Source organism: Pinus tabuliformis, chromosome 5_2, assembly GCF_031772625.1.
Source record: "Pinus tabuliformis cultivar Carrire ecotype Pingquan chromosome 5_2, CPIR1, whole genome shotgun sequence".
In the NCBI taxonomy this organism is placed as follows: Eukaryota; Viridiplantae; Streptophyta; class Pinopsida; order Pinales; family Pinaceae; genus Pinus; species Pinus tabuliformis.
In genome coordinates, this window is record NC_142306.1 from 889415963 (window position 1) to 889426831 (window position 10869).

At 34.5% G+C, this 10869-nt stretch overlaps 1 protein-coding gene across 1 annotated transcript in view; it reads left to right on the top strand.

Moving 5' to 3' along the window:
- Positions 1-8902, top strand: part of LOC149162158 (LRR/ubiquitin-like domain protein) — a 367705-nt gene extending 358803 nt beyond the window's left edge. Inside the window, exons 9-10 of the mRNA XM_089437164.1 lie at positions 8218-8337; positions 8490-8902. Of these exons, the coding sequence (XP_089293290.1) occupies positions 8218-8337; positions 8490-8615 (246 nt within the window). The 3' untranslated portion in view covers positions 8616-8902. The remainder of the gene's footprint in view (positions 1-8217; positions 8338-8489) is intronic.
- Positions 8903-10869: the final 1967 nt, after the last annotated feature.

Genomic DNA, 10869 nt, shown 5'->3' on the forward strand with positions numbered 1-10869 from the left:
TCAGATATTTTTGTCCATTTTTCTCTCAGATAGAAATGCGAGTTTGGCATCATTTTTTTGTACTCGGAATTTATGTTGCTGCATAATAATAAAACCCTCAATTGTTGCACTAGTTTTCCCACATTGGGTTTTTCCGAGGACAATTGTCCAAAATAATTGCCATTTTATGTTTGTGCTCGCATTTCTCAGTGGCTATTTTTTCTTCCGCAGTATTTTTTATGGTGAAGAAATTGCCATGTGATTAATTCGATGCTTTGCCATAACAAAATAAATTGCATAACTAATTTTTCAGTCAGAAGAATTAATTCCAGTTGCTGCATTTCAAGGAATTTTCATAGATTAGAGCAGCTTCCAGACACTGCGTGCGAGGGCCTACGCAGAGGTGACACAAGGTGCTTTCATGTGGCCTGTTTGTGCTAGTTGTGCAGTTGGATTAGTGTCAGCTGAGAGAAATTTTTCTGCTAATTTTTGTGGCCAATTTATCTTGTAGAGGATTGCCAGTTTTGGGCATCCAGTTGTACTCAAAATTTCTCATTGTTGCATAATAATTAAAACCCTCAGCTGCTGCATTAGTTTTCCCACATTGGGTTTTTCAAGGAACATTTGTCCAAAAATAACTATCAAAATTATTGTGTGTGATAGTGTTTTCTCAGTTTCCAGCATTTTATTGTCCACAGTATTTTATGGTGAAAAATTGCAGTGTTATTTATTCGTTGTTTGTCGTAGCAAATGAACTACATAATTAATTTACAATTAAAAGAATAAATTTCCAGTTGCTGCAATTAGACTTGAAAATTTCACACCTTCCAATCCCAAGATGAGCACATCTTGATCTTCAGGTATGCCGAGTACCAAATGTTGAGCTTTCCCTCGATATCCACATAGTTGAGCTTGTTTCAACTATCATCATGTACCCCTCAACATCTTTCCAGGTAGCGAAACATGTTAACCAAATAACCAATAATAGATATCAACATCACTTACCTCACCATGACGACCTTCTCAACAAAACATCAACATCCTCATGGGCCATCTTCATATGAGTCTACCTTTATGCATCTGAGTGCCCAAGGATCCAACTTGATTACCAAGTTACCATTTTTCCTTTAATGAACAGTTCTCTCAGGGTTTTTATAGTTCCCTCCTTCCATCATGCTCATCAAAACATATGATCAGTTTTGCTCAGTCATCCTTCTCATTTTGCTTCCTTATGCAATATTCACCAACAAGTACCACTAATCATTACCTTGCTATGGGGGCCCACTGTATTCAGTAGCAGGAGGATCAATGTCAGTTGATGCAATCAGATTCCAGAGTGACAGTTGCAGACTAGTTGCTGCTGAGGAGCACAGAGCAATGTTGACAACAAAGTAGGTGGCTAGTGCAAAGTTAGCAACAATGCATATTTCTCAATGGACAGTGCAGAGACTAGGAGCAGTCAGATGCTCAAGAGACAGTTGCAGCACAGAGACAGATGATTTTGGAAGTTCCACCTAGAGATAACTCAATGAAATTAATTGACCATCATTTAAATTTTTTCTATATCCAACTTAGGAAAACTAGTTAATTAATAGTAATTAATTGAGAAAGGTGAGAATGCTCTAAAAACTCACATGGATCGACTTGGAGATGATCTCAAATATCGATTAAGTTTTAATCATGACCATTGGATTCCCAACTAGAAATTATAAGAGGAAGTCGATGGTAGATGGAGAACACACCAGTTGCAGATACTCAGTGATCAAGGCAATTCGATTTTCCAATAGCAAGTGATTCAGCAGTGAGATCGAGCTAGTGATCGAGTAGCAGGTGGCTGAAGGGTAGCACAAAGATTTTCCAGAGGAGTTTCTAGATCCGGAAGAGTTAGAAGAGGAGGTTGAAATTATTCTTTAGGAGGTTGTGCAGTGCCTCAAGAAAGACAGTTGGATTTAGCCAGAAGAGGGGTTGATTCAGCTTCCAGTGGCCAAGAAAATTTCCAGGAGGCCAAGAGAATCACTTCCAGAGGCAGCAACAGGTAGGACGTCATCTTCAGATGCAGATTCCAGCTAGTGTGTGTAGGCCTGCACAAAGGCAGTGCAGAGGGGCCTGCATAAGGGTTTGGAGAGCCAGTTTCTGAGGCTTAGTTTGTTGTAGGATTGCTTGAGGAGGAGGGTAAATTGCCTCAGATTTTTTGCCCATATTTCTCTCAAATAGAAATGCCAGTTTGGCGTCATTTTATTGTACTCAGAATTTATGTTGTTGCATAATAATAAAACCCTCAACTGCTACACTAGTTTTCCCACATTAGGTTTTTCCGGAGACAATTGTCCAAAAATAATTGTCATTTTATGTGTGTGCTCGCATTTCTCAGTTGTTATTTTTTCCTCCACAGTGTTTTTTATGGTGAAGAAATTGCAGTGTGATTAATTCAATGTTTTGCCTTAACAAAATAAATTGCATAATTAATTTTTTCAGTTAGAAGAATTAATTCCAGTTGTTGCATTTCAAGGAATTTTCACAGATCAGAGTAGCTTCCAAGTAGTGCGTGTGAGGGCCTACGCAGAGGTGACACAAGGTGCTTTCATGTGGCCATTTGTGCTAGTTGTGCCGCTGGATCAGTGTCGGTTGAGAGAAATTTTTCTACTAATTTTTTCGGCCAATTTATCTTGTAGTGGATTGCCAGTTTTGGGCATCCAGTTGTACTCAAAATTTCTCATTGTTGCATAATAATTAAAACCCTCAGCTGCTGCATTAGTTTTCCCACATTGGGTTTTTCCAAGAACATTTGTCCAAAAATAACTGTATCAAAATTATTGTGTGTGATAGCATTTTCTCAGTTTCCAGCATTTTATTTTCCACAGTAATTTATGGTGAAAAATTGCAGTGTGATTTATTCGTTGTTTGTCGTAGCAAATAAACTACATAATTAATTTACAGTTAAAAGAATAAATTTCCAGTTGCTGCAATTAGACTTGAAAATTTCACACCTTCCAATCCCAAGATGAGCACATCTTGATCTTCAGGTATGCCAAGTACCAAATGTTGAGCTTTCCCTCAATATCCACATAGTTGAACTTGTTTCAACTATCATCATGTACCCCTACAACATCTTTCCAGGTAGCGAAACATGTTAACCAGATAACCAATAATAGATATCAACATCACTTACCTCACCATGACGACCTTCTCAACAAAACATCAACATCCTCATGGTCCATCTTCATATGAGTCTACCTTTATGAATCTGAGTGCCCAAGGATCCAACTTGATTACCAAGTTACCATTTTTCCTTCAATGAATAATTCTCTTTGGGTTTTTATAGTTCCCTCCTTCCATCATGCTCATCAAAACACATGATCTGCTTTGCTTAATCATCCTTCTCATTTTGCTTCCTTCTACAATATTCACCAACAAGTACCACCAAGCAAAATATACAAGTACAAGAGCATGATTATAATTTTGACAGTCTAGGGATACCATGGTATCTTAGAGGGAGAATTCCTAGGGTTTTCATATCCAAACCCTAAGTTCCTAGATATTTCCCTTTGAAACATCAACCCTAGGGTTTGAACCCAAAATTTCATCCAATTCCACTCTTACTAAGGCTTTCCATACACCATAGACTACCTACAAACCCTAGCAACCAAAAGCTAGGGTTTCTATGAGGGAACATATTAGGGTTAGGTTTTCTCTCTTGACTAGGGTTTCTAAGTACCAATTAGGGTTTTTCAAAATCCTAGTTACCATCAACATGAATATCACAAACCCTAGAACCAAACATGTCCCAAAAGCCCCAATCCATGTAAGACCCATCATGTATAAAAACCAATTACATGTACCTTGTAGGCAAGGACTACATACCTCGGTCCTTTATGAAAGTCTGCTACAAAGCCTCCTTCAAGATGCCATGATCTTCTTACTATCGTCAAGAGTGAAAACTTCCAATGATGCCAAAGCCAAAGGCTTCCTTCAAAGTTACTGCAACTTCCATTGATGTCATGATTCTTCCAATGGTAGTGCCAACTCAAGATGCTCTTCTCGGCTTCTACATTTCTACCAGCTCCAAGACTTCCACGAAAGTCTCTTATACGGTCCTTTTTCTGTAGTAGAATCCTTCAACCTCCTAAAATTTCTTAGGCATAGAAATGTGGAGAACTTCGGCCTCTTTGACAAAGGTCTGACCTGTTGATAAAAGGCTCAGAAAATGGTCTCTTCTAACTCGGATTTTTCAAACTTAGATCTGCGGTCTAGGACAATGCTTGACTGTAGTTTCTTTGCCTTCTGAATCTTAGATTCCAAACTCAAGATTGCGGAAACCAATCCTTCTTCTTTTACTGAGATAAAGATAAACTTGTCTTCTTGTGATTTTCCAGCTGCCAATGATTCTGACCTTAGCTCTTATACAATGTTGGAAAACTGAATGGGGCAGCGTTGTTTTCCTTACATGACATTTATTTGTGATATTTATGTTTTTCTTCTTATAGTATGATTATGTTCTCATCACCAAATAAATGCCAAAACAAATGTGAACACAGGATATAGGCTCCACGACAGGGAAAAACCCCTCAAAAGGGGAAGACCCATCAGGACTCTTCTTATCAACTTCAAAGGAGACTTCCAAGACCAAACAAGACTTCTAGCTCTCAGCAAGAAAAAAATCAATCATCCAATCAAATGTGTCTTCATTTCTGCAATTTTGACTTCTCCAATTCTGCAATGTTGACTTCTCTACTTTTGCAACTTCAGTCCTGTGGAAACCCTAGCAGAATCTAGGGAACTCGCAAATTTCAGATCTTCATGAATCTTCAAGACAGACAGCTACTTCGCAAGGATCTTCTATCCTCCTTATCATCTTTGCATGGCTCTAAACCGCAGATTATCTCATGAAAGACTTGCACAAATGTGTGTTCTGAATGGAGGTCAAATTCTGTCTATAAATAGCCTTCCTAGTGGGTCTTCAGGCCCACTCTAGGTTGACTTCCATTGGCTGGCCGACTTGTTCTTGGGAGCTGACTTAGACACTTCATAATACAAAAATAATTATTTCTTTACATTGATACAAGTGCCCAATAGAGTCTTAATGATTTTGACTCATGACACAAACCTAATAGCATACAATGGATGCTTGACCTATTTACCAAATGACACAAGCACGAAACCCATGCTCCATAAATAATTTTTCTTTCTTATTTTGATCAACATAAGAATTACATCATGACATGAGATAAATGACAATTATGAAGACCAAAATTAGTTACAATTTCCAACAATGTGAAATTCTGATTTTGTAAGATTGTCGTGTTGCAAACTATTTGAGACCAAGGCCACCTACAGACTCTATGACTCATAATCATGCGATAAGACACAGGTGCACCTTGACGTATGTTAGATTGGCTCATACATTGGTGATCACCCTACATAAGCAGGGTCCTCCAAAAACCATCAGTTCTCCCCAAGATCCATTGAAAATCTCCTGATCCTTCATAGGACAAAGAGAACAAGGATTTAGCCCGAAAGACAGGCTATGGCTGGCCATCACAAGGTCTGGGACACCTAATACAATTCCTCACATGGTTGTTACAAGGCTTTTGACTTGTGACTTTGGGCTTCCAATGGTGTTAAATGCATTGTGAAAAAGTATGTGTAGCCCTTATGACATGAGGGGTAACACATCTTACAAAGATAATCACATCTCCAAACAAGATCAAGACAAGTGGATTAGATATATCAAAAACCCAAGTTAAAATCCTGCATACATCTCAACTCATCAATCCTGAAAAGTATCAAGCTCGTGGCAAAAGTAACAACAACCCATTAAGGATTATCATCAAACTATGAACACAAGCATCCATTTCATGCACTTCAAAACCTCTAGCAAATGAAGCAACAACATCAAGGTAATCTCCCTCTTTCTGAGAAAATACTAAAGCAAAATTAACATCAAGGTCAACTCCCTCTTCTTCAAAGAATTCGACAATCTTGTCATTGGTAAATCATCATCACTTCCACTGGTTGAAACCTTGAAATCAGTCGTTGAGTCCACCACCATAGGTTCTGAACCTGTCTTCAAGTTTGATTTCCACAACCTTGTTCAATGCTAAACACTCCTTTTCTATACTAACGTAAATCCTAACTCTAGTGGTCCTTTCTCTTTCTAAGGTTTCCCCCAAATTCTCCCACTCCAAGACAAGAGTGCAAGTATGAACACATATTAAGAATACAGCATGAAAGATCAACTCTCCAAGATCAAGTACAAAGTACAATATCTACATAATACAATTGCACAAGATGGCTTACAAAACTTCACCTATAGCTTAGCATCACACTAGCTGTCACATTTATGATCAATCTCTTAACAGGTGCAATGTACAAGAAGTAAAATCAATACTATCCCCAATGGATAATGCTGGAAGCTCCCTCCAATCTGTAACACACTGAAACTGAACATGGTTGCCATTCTTGTAAATCCTCAAGTCACAACTCAACCAAAAAAGATTAGCCAGTAATCATCAATCTATCACAAAATGAATCAGCTAATCCCTCATTTTCTAGAGCCTTCATAGTTCGTTGTTAAATGGAAATGTATCATTCATTTTGTTTTTAAAAACCATTTGAATTAGCGTCACATTGTCTGTTTATGGGAGCTCTGTCTTAAGTCAATAAATTACTGATATCTGAGTATATTTTGTTTGAATACAAATATTCTAATATTCAAAATTCTTCCTCAAGTGTTGGTAATGAAGTAATAAAGCTTTTCTGACTTCTAGTTCCTGTAACCCTGATCTACAAAGTATATGTTGCGACCAAATTGTTAAGTTGTGTCTGATGTTAATTTACAATCTGAGGGGAACTAATTGCAATGCTGTTTTGAACTTGTCCATCCCCATGAGATTGTATATTTGGCACTGTGAGCATTTTCTGTGCATGCACTTAGGAAAGAGAACATCCAAATGCTTTACTCCTTTTTTTGTTAGATCCCTCCACATTGAATCAACTGGTTTCCTATCAATTTTAGTTCCTGATTATACTGCAAATTGCCATCAATCTCACTGTAGAAAATTGTGGGCATCAAATGTGAATGTGCGGTAAACTAGTGACGCCTTCAACTATTTTTCAGTTTCCTGAAATAAAGCAATGGGTCGCATTCACAGTTGCTCTAATTCTCCCTTGGCCATTTGAGTAACAATCTTTTACAAATACACTATTGAACTTTTACTTAAGATGTCTCCAGATTTCTTCTGCCTGTTTATTATAATATGAGCATAAATCATGGCAGAAGCCATATAATGTTGAATTATTTCATAATATTCCAGATGGAAATCTGAAAATACCTTTTATCTTACTATTCCATGGTTAGTGCCTTTGATGGTACTACCCTTTGTCTCCTTGATTGCACATATCGGGCAGTAGGGCCATGTCTTCTGGCGTTGTTCTTGTGGACTAGCTTTGATACTGAGTTGTGTAATCTTTTTGTGATGATGTGATACTAGAGTCAATAAATTAATCGGTGCATTCGAATGTTTTAAGCATGTTAATTACAAGAGACTCAAAACAGAATAATAAACTGGAATGTGATCACAATTCTTCGTTTGTGTTCTCGTACTTATTTTGTTCTTCGCGATTCTTCATTTGTGTTCTTTTCAGCTTCTTTGTCAAGCTGATATTTTGTTGCAGGAGAGGTGAACATTAGAGGTGATACTAGAGTCAATAAATTAATTGGTGCAGTTCAATGTTTTAAGCATGTTGATTACAAGAGACTCAAAACAGAATAATAAACTTGAATGTGCTCACAATTCTTCGTTTGTGTTCTTGCACTTGTTTGTTCTTCGGAATTCTTCATTTGTTTCTTTTCAGCTTGTTTACCAAGCTGGTATTTTGATGCAGGATAAGTGAACATTAGGTGTGATACTAGAGTCAATAAATTAATTGGTGCATTCCAATGTTTTAAGCATGTTGATTACAAGAGACTCAAAACAGAATAATAAACTTGAATGTGCCCAAAATTCGTCGTTTGTGTTCTTGTACTTATTCTAGTCTTCGAAATTCTTCATTTGTCTTCTTTTCAGCGTCTTTGCCAAGCTGGTATTTTGTTGCAGGATAAGTGAATATTTCCAATGTTCCAAATTGACGAGGATAGTGTTTTCTTACAATCGTACACTGGAAGGCCATAGAAGGTTTTGTCTGATATCAGCGACAGCCTTGGATGTAAACCATTGTTCTTCTTATTTCTTCATGCAGATCTTACAACTTGCAAACAATGGATTAAAATCATTTCCTCCAGAAATATTGAAGGGTTGTTCACAGCTGTTTACCCTTCATTTACATGGCAACGAAATCACAATTGATGGTCTTCGTGAGGTGTAGTTGGATATTTTCTCAAATGCCCCAATAATAAATTGCTTTCTAACACTTTGGATTGTAAATGGTTCTCTGACTGTTTCCCTTGTTCAATTTGTTAATAATAGTTTATTCATCATCGCAATAGCTTACAGGTTTTGCTGTGCAATCAGGTTGAAGGCTGGTCGGAGTATGATGAGCGTAGGAGATCCAAGAACAATAAGCAAATAGAGTTCGGTGTCATGAGTTCAAGTGGGTTTGATGAAGGGGCTGATTCACAGCATTGGGACCGTTGGTGAATTCCATAAATGATAGGAAATCTAATGGAGGTTATATTGTTGCGTTTGCATAATCTTTGGATCAATTATTTTTACATATGCAAAAGCTTTATACATAGTCAGCGGTGATATGTTATGCTCAGGTATCAGTGATAGCAAACGTATATCTTCTATGTCAAAAGAGGATAGTTTAAAATATGGCTGAAGTCACCACAACTATTTATTTTTACAAGCACAATTTGTGTGAGCCTCAAAAGCTTTGAAGAAAATTTTATCATCAAATAACTACAAAGTTATGTTTAAGCAAATTCTCAATCTCACCGATTACAAAAAAAAAATCAGAAGACAATTTGATTGATGTAGGAGACTAGTTTGAAATTAGATTGCAGTTCTATTTTATTAGAGCCTTAATAACATTTTAAGTAAGATAAAATGTAAATCCTTAAAAAAAATTGTAATATCCAGCTTCGTTGCTTAGTACTTGTTTCTTATGTAAAAAATAGAGGACTTTCATGGGGTACATGTGATCCTATAACTTAGTTATATTAAGTTTATGATTTAAGCACCACAACCATGGTGGAGGGGGAATCAAATTGCTAATAATCTATTGGTACATAATAACATAGTTTTATGAAAAAATGGTTGGCAATAATTAAATAATTAAATTATCAAAAAATATTATCATTAATAAATTATATTAATGTTAAAAAATAAAAAAAACATAGTTATTAGAAGAAAAAAACATTGTTATTAGAAAGAATACAACAATTTATAAAAAAACATGCAAGGAATAATTATAGCTTAATAAATATTATTATACATGTAACCCATTCAATTTGTGTGTATTAGTTTGTCTTTGACTAAAAATTTATGTGGTTTATCCATAGTTTAACATTTGGAATTCAATTTTTATTATTATTTAAATTTATTTATTTGTAAAGTGATTGGTTTAGGTTTTATTATAAGCTATTTAGTAACTTCAATTTCTATTAGTTACTAATTTTTTTTATTTTTTTTAATTTCTATTTTATTCAACATTTTTATTTTTAGTTTATTTTTCAGTAGTTACTAATTTATTTATTTATTTTTATTTTTATTTTTTTTAATTTCTATTTTATTCAACATTTTTATTTTTAGTTTATTTTTCATTTTTCTATTATTTACATTTTTATTAAATGTAGTTTTTTTTGTCCATATTTTCAATTATTATTATAGTAAAAATGTATTTTAATAAATTTAATTATAAAAAATGAAACACATATATATAAAGCATATATTAAAGTGTATATATGTTAATATAAATATTATTATTTAATCATATTTCTTAAATTTTGGTGACCACAATCAACAATACAATATTTTAATAGTTGTTTTATTTTGTGATAAAATCTTCGTATTTATTATTTTTTAGTTTAATTAAGCTATATTTAAATTAAGCTAGTACATGTACTAGTTACTATGTAGCCCTTGTTATTAAAAAAATCCACACACACATTTATAAAACAAGCAAAAATGATTATACGTCAATAAATATTTATTGTTAAAAATGAATGGAAATAAAATATTAATTATCGAACAATACATTTTTTTTTTTTTTTTTTCCGAAGGTGGCAAAACCTATCAATCCATATATGCGGATAATTGGCAATTAGAGGTTTTTTTCTAAACAATTTTTAATTATGACAAATTGATTTTAAACCACATAAAATTAATCATCTAATCAAAAATTAGAAATTCAAATTTTAAAAATTCAAAAATTAATTTTCAATTTCTAAAAAAATAATATTTAATTTTTCCAAAACTTTAATAAACTTTGCAAATTAATTAAGAATAAAAGCATTTTGACCCACCTAACCACAAAATATAAATGACCAGAAAAATTAAAGTTTATATTTTTATTATTATGAAATTCATTTGTTTGTTTTGTTATTGGTTGGTTGATTGGAGATCTTATTGTGGTGGTGCTTTCTGATTTTTTGTCTTTTCTTGTATTTTTTCCTATTTCCAACTCAATTGTTGGCATTTAGTTGTGGTTCAACAATAAATTTCAATTCTTTCCACCAATAAAATAAATGATACAAAAATTGAATCTTAATTAATGTATCACAAAAATAGAAGAGTCCACTAGATTTGTCAAATTGGCGATGGGTTCTTGACTGTTGGTTGTGCCTATTACAATTTCATGAAAGCCGGCAAATTTTCCCACTCTAACACTACGTAATGGATTGGAGAGCGCAATTTTGCATATAGAAGCGCGAAGAAAATATACGACTGG